Source organism: Muscardinus avellanarius (assembly GCF_963383645.1).
Source record: "Muscardinus avellanarius genome assembly, chromosome: X".
Lineage (NCBI taxonomy): Eukaryota > Metazoa > Chordata > Mammalia > Rodentia > Gliridae > Muscardinus > Muscardinus avellanarius.
In genome coordinates this window covers 7456888-7480332 of record NC_137792.1, presented here as the reverse complement: position 1 = coordinate 7480332, position 23445 = coordinate 7456888, and the positions used below count along the sequence as shown (strand labels likewise).

At 39.9% G+C, this 23445-nt stretch overlaps 2 protein-coding genes across 5 annotated transcripts in view; one reads left to right on the top strand and one right to left on the bottom strand.

Moving 5' to 3' along the window:
- Positions 1-16821, top strand: part of GPM6B (glycoprotein M6B) — a gene marked incomplete at both ends in the record, with an annotated part of 43287 nt that extends 26466 nt beyond the window's left edge. For 2 of the 4 annotated variants that reach the window (XM_080718458.1, XM_080718456.1), the window contains 6 exons: positions 4024-4210; positions 6032-6188; positions 9531-9702; positions 12463-12536; positions 13525-13590; positions 16672-16821. In XM_080718458.1, coding sequence (XP_080574584.1) covers positions 4024-4210; positions 6032-6188; positions 9531-9702; positions 12463-12536; positions 13525-13590; positions 16672-16821 — 806 coding nt within the window. Of the gene's footprint in view, positions 1-4023; positions 4211-6031; positions 6189-9530; positions 9703-12462; positions 12537-13524; positions 13591-15136; positions 15218-16671 lie in introns of those variants that run through there. The other 2 variants (XM_080718459.1, XM_080718457.1) reach the window with 1 other exon arrangement.
- Positions 16822-20552: 3731 nt separating this feature from the next.
- Positions 20553-23445, bottom strand: part of OFD1 (OFD1 centriole and centriolar satellite protein) — a gene marked incomplete at its 3' end in the record, with an annotated part of 41861 nt that continues 38968 nt past the window's right edge. The window contains exons 21-23 of the mRNA XM_080718271.1: positions 22086-22238; positions 21046-21113; positions 20553-20595 (exon numbers count right to left, since the gene is read on the bottom strand). Of these exons, the coding sequence (XP_080574397.1) occupies positions 20553-20595; positions 21046-21113; positions 22086-22238 (264 nt within the window). The remainder of the gene's footprint in view (positions 20596-21045; positions 21114-22085; positions 22239-23445) is intronic.

Here is a 23445-nt window from a genome sequence, read left to right as displayed (position 1 = left end):
AAAATAGGACTGGGGGTATAGTTCAGAGGTAGAATACTCCTGGGTTCTATCCCTAGTACCACAAAAAAATTAAGAATTTCAGGATGGCCACAGAAGCACATTACACCAAACATGGGTGTCCTGTGTGATTACAGAAGTTGCCTGGCCGGAAAGCTGACCTGAGGATTTATCACCATCACATCCTCAGCCACTCCTTCTGCCACATACACACTTGCGTGTACTGCAATTCAAATGCTGTTTATGTGAAGGTGTTAATAGTATTGATAGTTTTAGAAAATATTTTGCTTTTTCTTAGTATTTCAGGTAGTTTGAGGCTGAGCATGTGCCATGTTCCCAAACCGCCCAGTGTTCAGTGATATTTTGGACACTATAGATAAAGGTGGCTTCTAAAATGACATAGGAGAGACAGTGGGAAGTTCTCCATTCCTCTTTAATTGGACATCAACCAGATAGATAACTTTTGACCTGAAGATAACTGGTCAACCAAGCTAGAATATGTTTTCCATCTACCAGTATTATTTCTTATCGATGTTGCCTATGTCATATGCTACAAGCTTCTAGTCCCACTGGCTAGCAGGGTCTTTAAGAGTCTTATCTGTGCATGTGGAACAAGATGGTGATTTCAGTTCCATAGGAGTCTGGATTCCTCTAGCTACAAATTAAATCCTCTGTTGAAAACGTAAGAGCATTGGCTTCTGCTGAGAGAGTACAATTCATTGAAGCGATCACCCAGCTTCTTGAATCCTGGTTTCCCCTGCTGTTACAAAACTAGATCCACAGCATGGGGCATATGAAGTCCTTGAGAGGTAGAAATTGGAGGAAACTTTAGCCTTGATCTAGTATTGAATTTGGGACTGGACAGCAACATACTTCTAACTCTACTTGTCTTTGGGAGCCTGGAAGCAGCTGTGGTATTTCCTTTGAAAGAAGCAGAATGCTCTACCCCTATGGATGAAAGATCCTTTTGAAGTGGCAACTGTGGATTTGGAAAATGAGTTGTATTTTTAAAGGGTAAATGTGCTATGCCAGAACACCTGACCCTAACTCCAAATGATGGGAAAGGATGTAGGTTTATTAAGTATATATGTAACAAAATACCCAGAAATTAATAGGCATTTTAACAAGTTACGTATCGCTGCCACCAAATTAGCCATTTAAGTATCCTGCACAATATGTCTTTCTTGCCCTCTCTCCAATAGGAACTATAGTCTCTCACCCAATTTTACTGGCTCTCTAGTGGTCTGTATCCCAATCTCCATAATGTTTTACTATATTGAGTATATTCCTTATCTACCGGAAGCATTAGACCGATCTTGAAGGCAAAGAAGATGTATTTTTGAATGTTTTGGTACTGGGAATTGAACCCAGGGGCATTCTAACTCTGAGCTATACCTCAAGCACTATTTTATTTGAGACAGGGTCTTGCTATGTCGCTGAGGCTGACCTTGAACCTGCAATCCTCCTGTCTCAGCTTCCCCAGTACTGGGATTACAGGTATGCACCATTATGCCAAGCTTAGAAGATGTTTTATTTCAGATATGTATACTTGGTGCCAAGCACAGTGGTTGGCAACCCACCCACTGTATCTTCAAAGGTAGCAAGTTTGCATGCCTGTAATCTAAGTTTTTGTGAGGCTGAGACAGGAAGATTACAGGTTCGAGGTCAAAATGAACTAACTTAGTGAGACCCTGTTTCAAAATTAAAAAAAAAAAATAAAAAAGGGCTAGGAGTATAACTCAGTAGTAAATAGCCCATGGATTCAACCCCAGTACCACACACATAAAAATGTGCTAAATTGACTAACTCTTGGGTAAAACTGGTTATTAACCAGTTTACATTACAGAAAAGCAAATATATGCCAAGCCAAAATATCTTTTAAACCAGGCATGGTGTCACATATGAGACATAGTAAGACCCGGTTTCAAAAAATAAAATGAAAAGGGCTGGAGATAAAGCTTGGAGGTAGAATGTTTTTGGGTTCAATCTCCAGCATCCAAAAAAATGTGCCATTGAAGTAATATTTTGCCGTGGCGAAATTAATGATTGTCCATTATGGTAGCCAGTAGTACAAGTGCCTATTGTACACATGAAACATGGTTAGTACAACTAGGTACCTGAATCTTTCATTTCATTTCATTTTAAATAACTTTAACTGGCACGTGTGCTACTGGCTACTTTACCAGATAACACAGTCCTGAGGCCATATGTCTGTCCAATAAGGACTGGGCACAACTGGATTCCCCAGGAAAGCAAGCATTGGTCTGTTCTAAACATCATCATAGAGACTAAGAAGGAGGAAGGCTGTGAATGATGCCACACACAGGCCTCTTTCTTTTTTATTATGGGACACATCAAGGCCAAGGATGTTGGCTTCACTTGGCTTGGGAGCTTGGAAAGAATTTAGACTTTAGTTATATTCTTCTCACTGCAGAAAGTCATATGACAAAGTAAGATTGTGCTCCAACATCCTGGTCACAAAGATCCTCACGGTACTGATTTGCTAGTGAACTGAACCATATTGTACCCTGGTTTCTATTTCAGCAAATGCAAGTTTCCCTGAATACTAGGAAGGCCACCAGGGGAAAAGAAATTTAACTGGCTTAATATGCTTGTCCTGAAGTAATGAATCGTTCTTGATTGCTGTTAAACATCCTAATGCATTTAGAGTGCTGTTTCCCTGACAAGCCATTTACTTAAGGGTTTGTATAATATAAATAGGGATGGGAGGTTAGGAAAGGTACTTACATTACCCGGAGGCCAGCACTGCTTACTATACTGAAGCATAAATGTCTCCAAACTGAAAGTGTCACCTGGCTCTGCCCTCTAGAGAGGTTTTTATGGACATCTTAAGTAAATGTTTATTTTAAAATGGGTAAGAGCCAGGCACTGTAGCACATGCCTGTGATTCTAATACTTTGGGAGGGTGAGATGGGAGGATCACAGGTTTGAGGTCAACCTGAACAACTTAGGAAGGCCCTCAGGAGCTTAACAGGACTCCATTTCAAAATAAAATGAGCTTCTGGGGACATAGCTTGGGGATAGAGTGCTCCTGAGTTTAATCCCCAGCACAAAAAAGTAAAATAAATAAATAAATAAATAAAGAGTAACGATCTCATCTTCTTAAAGTTAAAAACATAGTATGGCTCTATCTCCTTCATTTCACTTCATGGATGCTCATTTTATCTTTTTGTTTGTTTTTCTTCTGTTGCATTTTTTTCCCTTCAAGTACTATCACTCACCAGTTCTGGGTTCTAACTCTGAAAGTATGTGTTGGGGAAAGGGTAGATTGAAGTTGGGGAAGGGGAGGAGGAGGAGGAGGATTTTGAATGAATTTCTGTGCTTCCTGGGCTGGGTGGGGGAGCATTTTTATAAAAAAGTTAAGATTGTTTCTGACATCAACTTGAATGAAACATGAGTGGACCCACTTGCGTGGATCTTAGTGACTTTGTACTTCACCAACCTAGGGATCCAGATAACCCCGGACCGTTCCAAAATGATCACGTTGCTATTTTTCCAAACCTGGTAACTATAATTACTGTACCATCAGCTTCTTCCAGTTCCTGGGAGGTTGGGCTTAAGCCATTGGCTGCTACAGCAGTAGGTGAACTTGGAACCCCAGAAGGCTGAGTTTGGAGAAGGCCTGACTATCGCTCTCCTTTTGGGGGCTGCAGTTCCACTGATACACTTTGGCTTTGTTAGTGGAATGAGGATTCCCACTGACACTTGGGCAAGGGTCCCTCCAACTAATCTGTCAGTAAGTCAAATTGTCATTTGACTGCTCTGTCACTCATTATCCTTCTAGACTCTGAGCAAATTATGTTCTGTTCTTGCTTGGAGCCACAGGGTCGTCACGTCCAGAAAGCAAGACTGTGGGAACCACTCCCTGGTCCTTGGGATGATGAGGTGTTAGCCGTGGAGCAGGAGGGAGATGGAGAAATAGACACTACTGTGTTAATCGGTGGTCTCCTAAGGACTGGAGGCATCCTTCCCATCACAGCACTTTTTTCTTTCCTTTGGATCCAGGCTGCTTCGAATGCTGCATCAAGTGTCTGGGAGGAGTCCCCTATGCCTCCCTGGTGGCCACCATCCTGTGCTTCTCTGGAGTCGCCTTGTTCTGCGGCTGTGGCCACGTGGCTCTCGCCGGCACTGTGGCGATTCTTGAGCAACACTTCTCCACCAACACCAGTGACCATGCCTTGCTGAGTGAAGTGTAAGTCTCTGCTTCCTTTTGAAATATGTACATAAGATGCAACCCCCTTTGCCATGTTTTTTTTTGAAAGACTACCAGGTACCTTCCTGCCAGAAAACAGATGCTTTTTAAAGCTCCCTCTATACAGATAAAGTCCACGCCAGAAGGAAAAAGAAAGGGCTAAGAATGTGGCAGGCTTTGGGATCCCAGTGTGGGATCTCACTTGGGGATAGCAAGGTATACACCTAAGGTGCTCCATAGGGTAGCGGGGACCTATGACAAAGTGACAGGTTGGTGCTCCTGAGGATGTCATCAGACTGAGCCTTGTTCCCAGGTAACCATTACCCTCCGGTTTTATTGTAGGAATGATAGGAGCCCCAATGAGGACTTGCCCAACTCTAATTCTGTAAGAAAGCATTATAAAGGGGGAAATTCCAGGAATTTCATCCTGAGTCTTGGTTTTCCCATTCTGGAATAATTCTCAATGGAGTCTCAACAATTCCCAACTAGAGTCTCCTATCTACATAAGTTCAGCAGCTATAGTACCTATTTCCTTCAAATATCTTCCCCTCTCCACTCCTTAAGCATTTTTGTTTTCTTTCCTTTAATCCCAAGGTTCCACAGCAATTATGTATCTTGTGATTATAAGAAACCACTCCATTATAGTGACAAAAAGGTATGAATAAACTTTTGTGGATGATGGAATCATGTTGGAGGAGTGCTTAGGGAATTCGTCCTGATATTCACGAATGACATCCAAGGAGATGAATAGGAGTGGGTGAAGTTATAAGAAGGGATGAATCAGGACAGGGGACTTATTGTGTATCAAACATGTTCCGAGAGGCAATTTTTAACCAAGACCAAACCTGAGAAAGTTATTATTGATCTCATTAGCTAGTGATCTCAACCCATGGTTCTCATACCTGAGAAGCTTCTAAAAATGCCCATGCCTCAATTAAGCCTAATTTTTAGGGGTACAATCCAGATACCAGCATTTTCTAAAGTTCCACTGATTCCAATGGTCAGCCAAAGGCTGAGGGCCTGTCATCTGGATCTCTGTCAACTAAGTTGTGAATTAACTTTCTATAATTTAAGTCTACTTGTGTAGTAAGGCTATCAGTGCAAAAATATCTACCCAAATTCCTCCTTAATGAGGACCTGAAACCAGGAGCAGTGGCACACTTCTGTCGTTCCAGTACTTGGGAAGCGGAGACAGGAGGGTTGCAGGTTCAAAGCCAGTCACAGCAACATAGCAAGACTGGTTCAAAATTATAAATATTTAACATTTTTTAAAAGGTTAGGGTTGTAGATGTGGCTCAGAGGTTGAATGCCTCGAAGCTCAATTTCCAGTGCCAAAAAGAAAAGAAAAAAAGAGGACCTAAGTGCTTGTTCAGGAATTCTATCAGAATAACATTTCCCACCAGGCCTGGTTTGGAAACATTTTGATAGGGTGGAAGGAACATGCTGTCCAATGAGCAGGGTTCAAATGCTGGCTCTGCCACTAACTCTGGATCCTTGGATGGGTAACTGAACTCCTTCATACCTGTGTTAAGTGAAAATGAAGATTCCATCCATCACTGCAGAGGACTCAGGTATTACTAGATTATGATTGCCCCTACCCAACCAAAGGAAACTTCTCTTTTCTGGCATAGTTGTCTACCTCATCCACACACCCACCATGGAAAGAAGGCCCAGGTTGCTGGGCGTGGGCAGAGGTGCCTACCCAGGATGCCCCACGAGCCCACTTATGTCACAGCAACTTTAGCTCACATCTTCTTTTGAGTTTGGAAACATAATTTCTACCACACGTGAATTTAACATTTCAGTCTCTTCTTTTTGTAGGATACAACTGATGCAGTATGTCATCTATGGAATTGCGTCCTTTTTCTTCTTGTATGGCATCATTCTGTTGGCAGAAGGCTTTTACACTACAAGCGCAGTAAAAGAACTGCACGGGGAGTTTAAGACAACCGCCTGTGGCCGATGCATCAGTGGAATGGTGAGTTTGAACCTCTGGTGTACAGTGAGCACTATGCCTGTGTATTATTTCTATTTGGTGAGAATCGAGAGCTATTTGAGAGTGGTGGGAGGATCTGTGACACAAAAATTGGTCTTACCAACAAACCATTAGGATTATGAAAATTCTCAACATGTTATTGATAACAAATCAAAACTGATGGCTGGTAGTATTAAAGGTTTCCTTTATCAATGCGCAGATAAGGATAGTGTATATTCTCCAAAAATAAAGTTCCCATCATGGATGATGACTTGTATATCATCCCAATGTTTTCCTTTGTCTTTGAATATGAATAGTGGCCGTAGAGACTTATGTGCTCTAGGATAAATGGTCACAGTCCTATTGTATTTTTTTTTTTGTGGTACTGGGGTCCCTGGAAGCCCTTCTACCGCCGGGCTACACTCCCAGACCTATTTTATATTTTTTAATTTGGAAACAGGGTCTTTTAAGCCAGCAAGGCTGGCTCTGAACCAGTGCAATCCTTCTGTCTCCGCCTCCCAAGCGCGGGGATTACAAGCGTGTGCCACCACGCCCGGTAGTCCTATTGTATTTACCAGCATACACTGTACCAAGCACCTAGCTGAACTTTGTTAGTCGCTGGAGGTGCAAAGATTAAAGCAGGCTCTTCCTTGAGGAGGTTACAATTGAAGACATGGGTTAGCGAACAATGGCCTATGGACCATATTTGGCCTACTACTTGTTTTCATTTTATTTTTCTTATGTATTTTATGTTTTCACTACTGCTTTTTAGACAGATATAAATGGTCCAAAAAAGCCAAATGAATAGTGGGATTTCATATGTGAATATCAGACAAATTCAAGTTCTGATGAACATAAATCATTTTATTGGCATAGCCACTGGATTAATTTGCATCTGATATGTGGCTGATTTCCTGCAATAGTGGTAGAACTGAGTAGTCACGAAGGAGATGATATGTGGTCCCCAAACCCAGTACCATTCCCACCTTCCCTCCAACCCAAGGGCATTCTACCTCTGAGTTATGACCCCAACCCTTTTTAAAATTTATTTATTTATTATGTATTTATTTATTGTGGTACTGGGCATGGAACCCAGGGGCACTCAACCTCTGAGCTAGACCTCCAGCCCTATTTTTTATTCTTTATTTTGAAACAGGGTCTCACTGAGTTGCAAAGGGCCTAAGTAGTAGCTGAGGCTGTCCACGAACCATGATCCTCCTGTCTCAGCCTCCCAAATGCTGGGATTACAAGTGTGAGCCACCACGCCCAGTTTAAATTTTATTTTAAGATAGGATTTCACTAAGTAGCTGAGGGTCTTGTCTCACTAAATTGCTAAGGCTGGCTTCAACCCCGCAATCATCCTTGTCTCAACCTCCCAACCTGTGACACTGTTTTCTCTGATTTTACTTTTTAGTTTTTGTGGTGCTGGGAATTGAACCCAGGGGCATTCTACCTCTGAGCTACACATCCAGCCCAATTTTTTATTATTAAACAGGGTCTCACTATGATGTTGAGGCTGGTCTTGAACCTACAATTTTCCTGTCTCAGCCTTCAAACACTGGGATTATAGGCTTGCACCACCACACTCATCTGTACTTTGGCTTTTTAAAGTTTAGGTTCACAAAACAACAGAGCACAGGGATGCTAATGAGTGCTTGAACCAGGCACTAAAAACAGAAAGTTGTAAGAGGTAGGAAAGATGATCAGCTCTGCCCCTGTTCAAGAGGCCCTTGGTCTAAGTGCTTTGTGGGAGGTTTGCTTTGTGGAAGCTGAGGAAGCAGCTCTGAATGCTGGCGGCCACCATGACAGGAACAGCACCCAGCAGGGCACCCTCCACTGGGCACCAGCTTTCCCTTTGGAGCCCTGACCTCCTCCGGAAGGAAGACTCACCAAGGCCAAGAATCACTAGCCCCCTTTCAAGTCCTGGTGGTGTTTTTGAAAACACTGTGAAGTTTCCTTTTGATGAGAAAAGAAAAAGAAACTCTAGCCAGATCATAAACACTGGGGAGGAAGGGGAGGTGAAACTGCTGAAAACTTTGTTTCTTTGAATATTTTTAGAAATGCAAATGTTTCTGAAGTCATAAATGTCCTTGCAAGAACCAGAGAAAAGGGCTTTGTTTCTGCAGTACCCAGGATAACCAATAGGTGGCAGCCCCTCCGAGCTTGACCCCAAGTTGCCTTGCACTGTCCAGGCATCTCCTGCCATACAGAAAAGTTAGATGAAGCTGAGTATGGTAGTGCACGCTTATAATCCCAGTACTTGGGAGGATGGACAGGAGGATAACAGGTTCACAGCCAGCCTCAGGAACTTAAACCCTGTTTCAAAATAAAAAATAAAATAGGGCTAGGGGTGTAGCTCAGAGGTAGAAAACCCCTGGGTTCTATCCCCAATACCACACGTACAAAGTCAGATGAAATCCTCAGGTCTTCACAATTAGCTTAAAAATAACCAAGCTGAACTCCAAACCTGCCCACACACCCAGTGGGTGCACATTCTGAGAACAGAAATACCACAGCATGTCTGAGGCAGCCTTTCAAAGCTCTCTGAAAACTGATAGTCAAGGCAGGTTGTGAAGAAAGTTGAGTGCTAGATTATGTTCTTGGAATCGCCCATGGCCATTTACCGGTGAACACCATGTGGTTTTTTCCTAAGTCACTGCTTTGTTTGCAAAGCTACCACAAATCTCCAAAGAAAACTAAAGGAAAATGAGCATTTTGTCACATTCACTGTACTTTACGCTTGTGTTCATGGCTATTTGAAACTTGATAAAGACTCAAGCATCTAATATTTTAGTAATTTCACAGGATTGGGAAACTAGCAAAATTTTCTTCCAAGAGAAGGCTTCCTACAGCATTTGCTATTCTTCAATATCCACAGGGGATGTAAAATAAAGGTAATTTTGATAAAGTGGTGTTATTGTTCAGTGGCCTGTAAAAGCATCCTACCTCATGTTAAGTAGAATGCTTGGAATTTTCAGAACTGATGTTTACAGAACTGATGTTTACCTTGTGAGAGGCCTGTCACTAATTAGCTCTGTGATCTTGGATGAGAAAGGTTAACTCTTGAGGTCTTGTGTCCTTGATGGTTAAAAAAAAGGGACCTGAAAAAGCCCCTTTGGTGGCTTTGGGCGCTACCATTCTAGATCCTCTAAGATGTGGAGGGTAGCTAGTTCTGCTTTCTCCTACACTAACATTTCCTTCTAGATGCCATGGCTGGATGGGGTCCGGAACTCCATCCTGCATCCCACAGGTTCAGTATGGGGCCCAGAAATGCACAGTCCTTCCTCTGGAAGATGCAATTGCTCATATGTATGATTCTCTCTCCTTCCCCTCCTTTTTGGCCAGTTCGTTTTCCTCACCTATGTGCTTGGAGTGGCCTGGCTGGGCGTGTTTGGTTTCTCGGCGGTGCCTGTGTTCATGTTCTATAACATATGGTCAACTTGCGAAGTCATCAAGTCACCACAGACCAACGGGACTGCGGGTGTGGAGCAGATCTGTGTGGACGTCCGGCAATACGGTACTTCCCTTAGTTCCTCTCCCCTTTTTTTGCTTGTTGCATACGTCTGAACCTTAATTATTACACGGGCATCTTTTTAATCGTTATGACCTGTTTCATACATTCTTCTAGTGAATAGTTTATCCTCTTTCTCTCCATATGCACAGTTTTCTGGATGGAAACATCACTAAAACTTCTACTTGCCATGATTCTGTTGTATTTTCCAGTTGAATATATAGTAAAAGATGCCTTTTATAACACTGAACTACTTCATAAGGCAATTTTAATAAAAGACTTGTGGACATCCACTATAAAAAGATTATATATTTTATTTAGTTTTTTGATACTGGGGATTGAATCCAGGGACATTCTACCACTGAGCTACACCCCAAACCCTTTTTAATTTTGATACAGTCTCACTAAGTTGCTGGGGCTGACCTTGAACCATATGTCCTCCCATCTCAGTCTCCCAAGTACATGTGCCATAATACCCAGCTATATTCTTAATTTTTTTGTTTTATAACTGACTTTCATCTAAAATCATGCACACACTGTACAATCCAATTAATTTTCATGTGTGTATGTGGTACTGGGGCTAGAACTCGGGGGCACTCGACCTCTGAGTTGCACACCCAGACCTATTTTATTATTTTATTTTGAAACAGGGTCTCACTAAGTTGCAAATGACCTCACTAAGTTGCTGAGGTTGGCCTCGAACCTGTGATCCTCCTGTCTCAGCTTCTCAAGTACTGGAATTACAAGCATGCACCACCAGTCCCAGCAGTATGTCCAACTCTTTAAAATGAGTGTTTAAAAAATGGACAGCTGCCTAAACATCTGTACAAAAAAACCTATATATACTTCAAAGTTATATTTAGGATATATTCTGTAAAAGTTGTCTTTAACTGTTGAAAACTGGTTCAAATGTTTTTTTCCTAGTAAATGGGATCCTCACAAGAGAACTAAGGTTGGTTTTTGTAACAAGCTCCTCTCGTCAATTAATTGGAGATTCGACTTCCCTGCTGAGTGAAAGAAGGCAGCATCCTAAGGAAGAAGTCTAATTACTGTTCCCATCCAGGATGGTAGAAAATCTGTTCTTGGCAGAAAGCAGCAGCTAGGGAGGAAAAGAGTTTTTTATTAGAATTGAGGAGGAAATAACTGTCCTTCCTGGGCCTTTCTGGAAAGAAATGACTGTTTCAGCTTTGATTCTTGTTTTTCTTGTGTGGTTTAGTCTCAGCATCTTATCTTACAACATAATATGAAATTCACCTAAAACTACCCATCAGAAAAATCTCTTCTTACAAAGACCCAGGCATAACAACACTTAAAAACAGAGCCTGAGGTCAGATTTTAAAGTATTCTAAAGGAGTATCTAAATATATATTATTTACCTCTTCCCTAAAAATTATTTTACCACAAATTTTTGGTAGTGAGTAATCATCTTTTAAAATCTTCTGTATTTGCCCAACCAGTTGTCCTTGAAGTCACTGGTTTCAGTGAAAATTTCCCATTCTTCTGAGGCATAAAGTTATACTGTTGGCCTCTGTCAGGTATAGAGGGGATAATGACTTTTGGGTTTTTTAACACTCTTTTCTGACCTCCTGGGAGAAGTGTAAATGAACTGTGCTTATTAGTTAAGCACACATATACTCATTAAAGGGAAAAAGAACAGCAGCCCAATGGACAGCTATCACTGTGGAAGGGACTCAGAGTTTCAGTGAGTGATGACACAGAAATGAACTGTATTTGTCCCATTCTCTGGAGTAAAGAACATTAGGATTTTTCCTTTTAAAGTTTCAAATTTGATTTTCAATCCAAAGTTTTTCCAACACAAACCATGTATTGCTGCTGCTGTTGTTTGTGGTGCTGGAGATGAAATCTAGGGTTTCACACATGTAGGCAAGTGCTATACCATTCAGCTACAGCCCCAGGCATACAAAATACAAACCCAATGTTTTTATTGGATTCTAACAAAACTAAATTACCTAAATTCAAGTTGCCGTGCAAGTTTCTCAATTTTGACACTTACCTCATAATGGACCACTCTCAGCGAAGAGCTTGAGTAGCTAGGCCACTGCCTACAGCATTCACATGGAAATACATGTAACTTCAGCATGTTGCAATGCCTTGAGAGGGGTCATCCTGCAGAGAGAGTTAATAAATTCACTGTGGGGAAAACTTAGCTGTGAAAATCATTTTTAAGCCTGGAGTGGTGGTGCACGCTTGTAAGACCAGTACTTGGGAGGCTGAGATGGGAGGATCACGGTTTGCAGCCAGCCTCAGCTACTTAGAGAGCCCCTTTGCAACTTAGTGAGACCCTGTTTCAAAATAAAGAATAAAAAAAAAACAGGGCTGGGGTGCAGGAGATAGAATGCCCCTGGGTTCCATTACCATACTGCAAAAAAATCAATTTTTACAAATATCAACACAAATGCAAACAATGCACAATTGTAGCAGCAAAATAACTGAGCTATTTAAGTCTCTCATGGACCAGGTGACTTTGCCCCTGCTCTATTGTTCAAATGGAACTTACTCTTTACTCCAAAAAGCCTGTTCTACAGAGAGCAGATGGCTTGATTTTTGAGGAACTTTGCCTCCAATTACATTGTAAGTAGTGGCCGAAATGGTGAAACCTGTAAGAACATGAGGTTGGCTGGGGAGTGCTCAGTGATGGAGCTTTTAACATGCCTGAGGCCCTGGGTTCAATTCCCAGCACACACAAAAAACCCACCCTGAAGCACTGACATTTGCATTAACATTCCATTGGTATTCATTTTGCAGGTATCATTCCTTGGAATGCTTTCCCAGGAAAAATATGTGGCTCTGCTTTAGAGAACATCTGCAACACAAATGAGGTAAACCTACCATTTCAGAGGGCTCCTCGAGAATGGCTTCACAAATTAGACAGAAAAAAGGTTCTCCTAGCTGGAAAGAGCAAGAGATAGCCAAAATGCTACTGCAGACAGCTCTTTTCTATAGATGCTTTAGTGAACACTATGTAACCATCGCTATTCAATCATTATGAACCTACAAAATGATCATTTCGTATGCTCCGGTTCATTCCATGAGGATGCCTGGGAATCGGTGGGCATTTCCTTTGAGGAGTAATTTGGGAGTGACCTCAAACCTACAAATCGGAGAATCCATATTTCTTTTCAGAAAGTGTTTAAAATGAAACACTTATCACCAAACAGAATGTCAATTTTCACACAGAAAACCTTCCCCTAGATATGTACATATACTAAATTTTTAAGAAGAGGTTATAGATAATCATTTATATTCCCCAAACAACTTGCTGTTATTTCTACATTTCACATTAATCCTAGTTGGCAACATATCATAACACTTTGGTTTAAATTATCTCAACCCTTAGAATAGTCTTCGTTCATGAACTTTTAACTATTTATAAATCAAAATTCTTAAGTGCACCAGTGGGAGCATGCACACATAATAAAATACTAATGTGGTTTTGGAAAACAATGAGTTACAGAAATAATCAGCTCTTACTCTATCTGGCTTGTCAGTTTGTATATCCATAGCACAGACTGACTCAAAGCAGAGCCTCCTGCCACACACTGCAGTCATGAGGGGAACATTACAATATACAAATGGCTGAGGCCCAGCCCCTAGATGTTCAATTTTAATTAGTCTGGGGTATTGCCTGGATATCAGCAATTTTTTAAAGCTCTCCAGGGGATTCCAATATATGGAGGGGAGTGCAGGCTTATATCCAGCCTTGCAGAGAACAGCTGCAAAGGAGGAGGATGAAACCACATCGCAGAATGTGTATAGGCCATTTAATTCCACATCAAATGCTTATGCCAGTGCCCTGTTCTTTCCTAGTTCTACATGTCCTACCACCTGTTCATTGTAGCCTGTGCTGGAGCTGGCGCCACCGTCATTGCCCTGGTGAGTAATTGCCCTAGGACCACCCAAGTGTAGCCCCCGCTCTTCAGACTCGCAATGACAGACTTCCCTTCTAGCTTTTACAAGCCCACTGAAGCAAACGAACCTGGCACTCAGCCATGGGTAACTATTACCTCTGTATACTTACCATGTGTCTAGTCTGCAGGAAGTAGTAGTGGTTTCCTTGACACCAATGGTAATGTTACTTGGACTCTGTGGAAAGAGGAGAGGGTACCTAGCATGCATTTAGCACTTAAGTGTCATGATTTAATTCATGGACAAACGTTCACATGAGGCACTGCCCATTTCTTTGCAAAGAAATCTTCTAAACAGAAATATGCACACACATACACACACACACACACACACACACACACACACACGTACATGCATTTGTATATAGTTGATTTCATTAGATGCTATAATTCTATAAAGTTACTTCAAACACTGAAATACCGAATACTGAACCACTGCCCCTAGGGGAAATACAGAGGGTCCCTGCAAGCCTCTAGTCACATCATCCTCAGTACCCTGTCAGCAGATAACTTTGTTGTATAGTGTTTCTATGTGTAATGACACCTTATCTAGTATATACCATTGGTTATTAGTATAGAATTCATGGCCAATAGCTTGACATTCATGCCTGAATGAAGTTTCTCTAACACACATTACCTCTGTGAGGCATATCAGTCTTTTTACAAGTCATCTTAAACAGCAAAATCAACAAATCACAGAAATATGAAAAAGCAGCACTAACTCTACCTCCAGACACACTCATTTACAGTTTGGGAGCTGAAACAGGAAAGCAGAGTGTGGCCTTGTCCAACCTCCTCTGGAACTGTGTGCATTAGATGACTCAAATGTTTCACTGCTTCGTGCATGTCCAGTAATGACTGAGAAAGTGCCTCAAGTACTGATTTGGGTCATTACAAATAAATTTTTAAAAGTAGGGAAGTTTTGAATCTATACATACCAAGGATCAACTGTATAAACACACAGGTTTGTGTGTGTGTAACTTGGGGGTGCTGCTTAGTTTGTGCTTTGAAGAAAACCAACTCAGATTGGTAAAGTAAGAAGCGAGGTCTTAGCTGCTTGGAAAGGAATCATTCCCAGTTTTTCTAACCATTAGGTCATTCCTTCCTGTGACAGTCTATGAAAAAACAACCCATGAACTCTCTTGGCTGAGCAACAGGCAGGAAGAGGACTAATTGCTGCTGAGCAGGCAGTTTTAGAAAGATGAGGAGAAATAGGCATTTTTGCTTCATCTTTCCCACGTAGCTGACCCAGCTCTTCAGCTTATTGTACTTGAAACACATCCAAGTCTTTTTAATAAGCTTACTGAGGGTCAAGCCAAGGACTTGTATTGTCTATGTGTGATGAGAAAGAGTTTGTGTGCTAGATATGAACATCATCTGTCATGTTTGAAACTGGGGCAAGACAAATACCATAGACTATGAGCTGGCACCCATCCCTGCCCAAGCTTAGAAGTATTGCGACATGGGCCCTCACTGCCTGTATCTTACTGTCCTGTTTTGTTCTCTTCCACCAGCTGATCTACATGATGGCTACTACATATAACTATGCGGTTTTGAAGTTTAAGAGTCGGGAAGATTGCTGCACTAAGTTCTAAATTGCATAAGGCCAATAAGGAGCGTTAGAGAGCTCTACTCTGTAGCGGGAATATCACTGACACTTCAGACTAAAGCAGAGTCTAGGTTTCTGCAGTTTTGTTACAGTAATTTGTAAATAGCTTCAGTTAACTCATTTCGCATGGTAGAGTAATATGACTTACTGTTCCTGAATTACAAAATAATGACATCTGGCTATTTCCACATTTTGAAAAGGATTCAGTTATCTACTGACATTGGTGAACAACCTTTCAAAATTTTTCCTGAAAAGCTTTGAGCAGTATCTAAATGAAGTATTAGTGCTATAGCATACCTGCATTTTCCGTTATTTTTGCTTGCGAACCAGTTTCGATGATGAAAGTGAAAACAAGTGCTGAAGATAAAATGGAAGAGAAACGTTTTATTTTGGGTTTTGTTTTGTCAGACTCTTTCTAGAAAATATTTTGCAAGTACATTTTAAATTAGATTTTAAAACAAATTTTTTATGATCACATGGTTCACCCACTACCAAATAAATGCCCCCCTCAAACCAGATGAAAAGGTTTTCACCCATTTAAGTTCTCTGGAAAAGTATAGGTATTTCTTTTTTGCATAATGCAAACATTCCTTTAGAACCCACAAAATCGGAAACCTTTAATTTCTTTTGGCAAATCGTAACTGTTTCCCCATAGCTAGTTCTCAAGCTGCACGTAAGATTTTAATGGGAAGAGAAACTGGGCTTACATCTGAAGGTCTCAAATACGTTGAGAAGAAAGTATGAAACAGAAGGAAATTGAAATATAGATTGTGCAGGAAATATAGGGAGAAAAATGGGAAAGAAGCGTGTGTCACATCAACTGTAAAGAATGATGAGAAGGATTTTTACATTTTGTGAAATGAAATAATGGCAGTTATAAAATGAAAAATGTAGTTTCAGAACTAAAATTTTGTTAATACAGAAACTGCATGCTTTAAGGCTCTTAATTTCAATTTTGGCATTCATTTAATTTTTCCATGTTAAATATGTAGTTCCTTAATTACTCAAAATAAACATTGTTTGCACTTTTCTAGGCCTTTGGGGGAATTGATTTTTATCCACAGGTGGAAAAGATCTTTGCATTATACTTATTTAAAATAAACACAGCATGTTTAAGGACTTCTGAATTAGTCTTTACAATTATCCTCAAAATGGTAAAAAGCACCCTTCTCGTATTTCATGTTTTTGCTTTTTCTTAACAATAACTTTGGCCATTTTTTCCCGAGTTCACTCTATTTGTGTACTAACTTTTCTTCAGCCTTTTAATATGAAGCCAACTAGTAGAGCATGCTCTCAGTGTCTGCTAGCTCTGCTAGCAGAATGAGTATTAATAACGAATAACCCTCGCCCCTTTTACAGTCGAGTCCGTCTAATCTGCCTAGCAGCTCGCTTTGCCTTCTCACGTGCTCACTAGCCATCATGCTCACCCTTCTTTTCCAGATCCACTTCCTCATGATACTGTCTTCTAACTGGGCTTACTTAAAGGATGCGAGCAAAATGCAGGCTTACCAGGATATCAAAGCAAAGGAAGAACAGGAACTGCAAGATATCCAGTCTCGGTCAAAAGAACAACTCAATTCTTACACATAAATGTTTGCCAGAGTGTTTCAGCCGACGATTATACAGCTCTGACAAATCATCAGCTGCTCTGCAGTACAGATGTGTATCCCACCAAACAAACAAATGTAGATGTACCAACATTTCACTGTCTGTCTCAAGCTACTGGGATGTATCTCTAGGAAAACCTTCCAGTGGGTAAACCTTTTTCTTTAGAATATTGGAGGTTTCATGTCAGCCATTTTAAAGGGCAACACTTTGACAGAATGACTGTTCATCCTTTGAAAATTTGTGGCATGTGCATACTTATTGCTAGAGAAATTCTACCAGGACAGTCAATGGGAAAACGTCACACTCCTTGATGTGCCAGCGTCAAGGGAGGTGACCATAAATTCACATATGCCATCTGTACTCAAGTAAATTATCTACAGAGGAAATAAAATGGAATGGGTGTGAAGTTCCATCTCTGACAGCTGACATTTATTAAACTTTGGCTCATCAAAGATAATGTGATTCTTCCAATTGACTCTTTAAACAGAATTAGTACCCTCAATTCCAGGACCTGTTAATTTCCCGAGCCAATCAGTAATCTATTTCTTAATAATGCTAAAACAAGCTACAACAATTTTGCTGAACCTATCATGGAAGAAGATGGATTCTGACTCAGCAACAAGCTTTCCAGAATCAATTTTATAATAGATTTCATTTTAACAAAATGATAATAGCCCAGTTATCATTCTTCTTGGGAAATAAATGTCAGCTCTGCCTTAATGAGTATTTGCTTGAAATTTCTAAGAATTTATAACCAGATGCCCCAAAACCCTTCACAGAATTTTGTTCCATAAATATTTTTAAGAAGTGTTACCTTATTAAAATGACCACCATTTTAAACCATTTTTAAAAGTGGTCTGGATCGTGAGTTTACAGTTTCATACCAACTATCTAAAACCTAACTGCAAATTGACCACAGACCTCTCTAACCTCCTACTTTTATAGACTTGAATGCTTAAGTAATTTAAATTAGGGTTCGTATTTATTTCATTTTTTCTGATCTAAATCTTAGTTTCCTGGAATAATAATGTTTGATGTTCAGCAAGAATACTGCTTGAGTTTAAGCCATTTTCAAAAGAAACTTGCCTTCTAAACCATTGTGTTTCAGAACATTAAGTGACTATAGGTACTGGGTATTAGTGATGGTAAACTTTGTGTTGTTCTTTTTGAAATGATCCATATAATTGTTGGGTGCATCAGTGCTTTTCAAAGGGGCTGCATACTATAGGGTTAACTATGTATATTCATGTTAAGAGTTAACTTGTGGTTTGGCTGTTTCCTGGATTTTAAAACATATACATGTGCAGAAATGTATTCAAATGAAAGGAAGCATACCTTTATCAAGATGCTATTAAAATTGAACATCAAGTATAATATTGGATTCTTTTTTTTAGTTAATGCCTAAAATGCCTATTTTGGATTTTTTTTAATTGGGAGAAGCTCTTCTGTGTAGAACAGTTGTTCCAAAGTAGCTTAGTGTTTTGTTTTCCTGTTGCATGACAGACTTAAATATTTTTTCCAGCAGTGGAGGTGCTGTTAGAGTCCAGTGTTTTAGAAAAGGCAGTGTCTAAAGCCTAATTTTACTTTTCTAATTCTGGTAGCTATTACCAAGAATTTTTGAAAGTTTTGTTGAAGTAGTCTAATATTTTTTATGTAAAGAGCATTAAATTTTGCTATGTATAAATTTTTGTAACCTAACAGTGAATCAATATTTTCTATCAGTGCCAAGGGCTTCCTGTAGTTCTATTCAAGTGTTACAATAAATATTTGTAGATAATAGTCAATACTTGTGTATGCTTATTTTAAAGATCTATTTAGGTGGAAATAGTTGTGGATGTACTAAGAGTAATGAAATAAAATTATAGCTTCATTTGCTTGCCTTTTTACCATACATAAATCCTATCTTTCTCTGTCCTCAGTATGGTGTCATTTTTCAATAATATGCATTATCAGGACTGCATCTTTGTATAGAAATCTAGTCTGTGAGGGAGTGCTACATGTTTTATTTCTGGCAAAAATCTCTTTTCAGCGAGAGCAATTTGAGAAAACAACATAACCCACTGGGCTGTTTTGCATAAAATGCCACTAGTACTTTATAGAGCTCTGTGAAAAGTACAGAATTTTTCTGACTAGCTTCCTCAAAAAATAAAAGCCATCTACTCTTACCCTTAAGATTAACACAGGGCAGGCTTAATCCTGGTAAAATCAGGAACCATGGGGGGGATCTTCATGAAGGTCCATGGATTGTTGGCTAATTTTCAAATCCAAAGTACAAAACTCTATTGAAAGAAGATTGATTGAGGAATATAATCAAATTTAGGTCTAGCAGTTACTCTGAAGCAACAGAGCTAAGTTTGTTACCTGGGGTTTCATTTTATAGTTTTTAAAAATGACTTATCTGCCAGCATGATTATGCATTTGGATTTCCTACATCTGACCTTTCCCAGTGAGGACCAGTCTTTGTCATTACTAACACCCTGACATTTCTAAATGAGGTGCTGACTCTGGATCATCGCCCTTCATTCACGCACGGCCGGCCGGAAAACAAGCGCAAGCCCAATTAGCCTGCTCTTTGTCACACTACTCAGTACCTTCTGTTTAAGTAACATTTTGTGCAATTACATACATCACAAGTCTCCTGAATAAACTGTAAATAATGGTCCAATAAGATCACAAGCAGTCTCTTAATTATTGACAATAATCCTGCCGCCAAATGTAGGAACCTCTGGAGGGTGGGGATTTTTACAGTTACACCCGGTAAAATTTGACTTTCAGGAAATGAGAATGAAGTCCCAGTTATAGGAGTGGAGCATAATCATTTAAAAACCAATAAACTAAGTCCATTCATTAAAAATGAAGACCAAATATTTGACAATAAAGATGGTAACTCAGTCTTCTGCTGTTGCTATAACAAAATTACCTTAGACTGGGAAATGTATAAAGAACAGAAATGTATTTCTTACCATTTTTGAGGTTGGAAAGTCCAAGATCAAGGCACCAGCAGGTGCAGTGTCTAGTGAGGGTCTGGTCTCAGCTTTCAAGATAGCACCTTGTTGCTGCACCCTCAAAGGAGATGAATGCTGTGTCTTCAATGTCTTCAAACAGGGGAAGGGCAAAAGTGCCACACACTAGTTCCATCACTTTTATAAGGTCACTAATTTTATTCAGGAGGGTTCTGCCCACATCACTTAATTATCTCCCAGAAGCTCCCCTCCTAACACCATCACACTTGGGTTAAAGTTGTAACATATGTATTTTGGTGGGACACACACATTTAAAGCACAACAGATGTCAAAAGTACTATTTCTAGAGGATAGGATGGAAAAATCTGTGTCTCTATGTACAGGAAGAAAAGCTAAGGGTGTTGGGGAAGACAGCCTTCTGTTTTATAGGTGGCAGCTAAATCTGATGAGGGAGAGACACAAAATATAGGTCTGGGGTTTGACAAGGAAATTAGTTTGCAAATAAGTATAACCTAAGGCAAAAATGGGTAAGGAAAAAAATTTTAGTATAATGAGAAATTCTATGGCTAAAGAAGGGTTTCCCTTGACTAAATTATACTTGGTTCATATAGTACAGTGCCAAAAATGTGAAAATCACACTGGATTAAATAAAGTTTTTATTGAGAATTTTGATTACAGAGAAACATTTGAAAAGGACTGTTATATAACTTCACTGCTGTATGTGAGGAAGAAGCTGGACAGCTAATATGATTACCAAATGTCATCTGGTTCTTCATGAGAAAAGCCTGTGAAACTAAATTAGGGAAAGAACAAACATTAACAATTTTTAAAATTTGCATTAGATTTGGTATATTTATAACATTCTCATTTCTTCCCTGTGGGATTTCTGCCCTCACTTACCATTTGTTTGTATCAATTTCATAAGTTAAATATCAAAATTAAATTTTTGCAGTCAAGTTTTTTTGGTGTATGTGGTACTGGGGATTGAACCCAGGGGTGTTTTACCTCTGAACTACACCTCCAGCCCTTTTATTACTTTTTATTTTGAAACAGGGACTAAGTTTACCATGCACTGTCTTGAATCTATAATCCTCCTCTCTCAGCCTCCCAAGTTCTGCGATGAAGTCAGAAATTTTGATTCTGTTTCTTTAAAGCAACCTCAGGTATCTGATCACTTCTCGTGGGCTAACAAAATGAGCACTAATGTTTTGTCAAAGGAACACGGTGTTTGGGGAAACCATACCTTTCGTCCTTATCACTGGATTGTAGTGTGTCCACAAGTGAGCATTCTCTGACCATCTTTTTTGAACTCTGACACAAAGGGTAAAATAAGAATTTTGAAATTAGACAAGAATTAATGCTATTAAATACTGATCTAAGAACTATATTTGAAATATTTTTTTTTTGGTGGTACTGGGGTTCCTGGAAGCCCTTATACCTCCGGGCTACACGCCCAGACCTATTTTATATTTTTATTTAGAAACAGGGTCTCCTAAGCCAGCGCACGCGGCTGGCTTCGAACCTGCGCGATCCTCCTGTCTCCGCCTCCCAAGCGCGGGGATTACAAGCGTGCGCCACCACGCCCGGCTATATTTGAAATATTAGTGAGTCTAAAACCATGAAGATGAAGAAGCACACCAAAACAATGATATGTACTTTCAACACCTTAACTCAGGCTTAAAAATATCAATGTCTCACAAGGCATTCATTATTCAAAGACAAGTCGTTATTTCTTTCTTGTTCTTAAAACAATAAGAGATATCCCAACCTATTAAGCTTTGATATAACAAAATGTCTTCAAATTTTTATCTAAGCAAAAATTATGAAATTTTGCCAGCAGAGTGTAATATATTTAAAAGTCTCTAGTTTTGCATGGTAGTACATACCTGTAATCCCAGTACTTTGGAAGCTGAGACAAGAGGATTGTAGGTTCAAAATAGCCTCAGTAACATAGCAAGGCCCCATTTCAAAATAAAACGTAAAGTAGGGCTAGGGATATAACTCAGAGGCAGAATGCCCCTGGGTTGAATCAAAAGGGGGGAAAGAAAAGAAGAGAGAGGGAGAAGGGGAGAGGGAGACACATACACACACACATGCACACACACACACACACACACACACACACACACACACAGTCTCAAGGTTCTATCTGAATTGCCAATATCTATGCTTTTAACTTTTTTCTGTCTTCATAGAGAAGACAGATTCCTGCCCCAATGTGTTAAATCACAGCTCTCCACATGCCAACTTTTCCACCACCCACCCTGTCCATAACAAAGGTACCTTCTCTGCAGATTCTTGGTCTTTTCCCTGCTGGATGATTTTCATGTATTTCTCTAAAGGATTTTCACCATGAGTAGATTTGTCTTTCATTTCTTGAACACTCAGTTCTAATTCTTTTTCCATTTCAATCTTCAATGATTCTTCAATCATCCTCTATGAAACAAATGGGTGCCAAAACAGGAAATATACAAATACATTTTAAAAGCTTTTCAGTGCTTAAATACACAGTGATATAATCCAGACCCTATAAACTACAATCTACATACCAGATTTAAATTGAAATTATTGCTACTACCAATGCTTTTAGACCCAAATAACCAGGAATCCAAAGAACATTCATATGGAAGATTAATTTAAGTAAGATTTGGCAGACATGTTAAGCAGCCAGAGTAATCCATCTGTCTAGGACCAAAATCAGGATGTAGAAGACAAAAAAAAAAACTATAGGAAAGAGGAAGGCAGTGTGTATCCCTGGAAGCAGCTGTGGCCTGGTAGACACCTCCCCCACTGGCTCTTCTAGTCCCAGATAGCTGACCTTGGAAGCCTCTTCTTTAGACCCTGTTTACAGAGGGAAGCTCTATGGCAAAACGTAGTCTGCTTCACAACTCTATTCACAATAGCCAAATTATAGAACTGAGCTAGGTATCCATCAGCTGATGAATGGATAAAGCAAATGTGCCATATACACACAATGGAATTTTATTCAGTCATAAAGAAGAACAAAATTATGTCATTAACAAAAAAAGGGGTAGAACTAAAGAACATGATGCTAAGTGAAATCAGCCAGTCTCAAAGTCAAGGGTTGTATGTTTTCCCAAAAACGTGGAAGCTAGAGAGAAATTAGAAAACAAAGAAGACTTCAGATAAATGAGCGAGAACAGTAGAAGAGTGAATGGAAAGTGGATGGAGGAGGTAGGTGGGAGGGGAATATAATTAATGACGGAAACAGTTCAAATAATGCTATGTCCATATATGAAGATATCACTACCAATATTACTAACATGTATTGGGTGTAGATGCGGGTGAAATCTGGAGGGAAACACATCTAGGGCTGTGTGCATGATGTGTGTATCACTTTGAACCTCACTATGATGTTGTTAAAATGCACCAATAAGCCGGGCGTGGTGGTGCACGCTTGTAATCCCCGCGCTTAGGAGGCTGAGACAGGAGGATTGGACAGGTTTGAAGCCAGCCTCAGCTACTTAGTGAGGCTCTCAGCAACTTAGTGAGACCCTGTTTCCAAATAAAGTATAAAATAGGTCTGGGAGTACAGCCTGAAGGTAGAAAGCCTCTGGGTTTCACCCCCAGTACCACCAAAATAAAATGCACCAATAAAAGTATGTTAAAAATATAAACATTT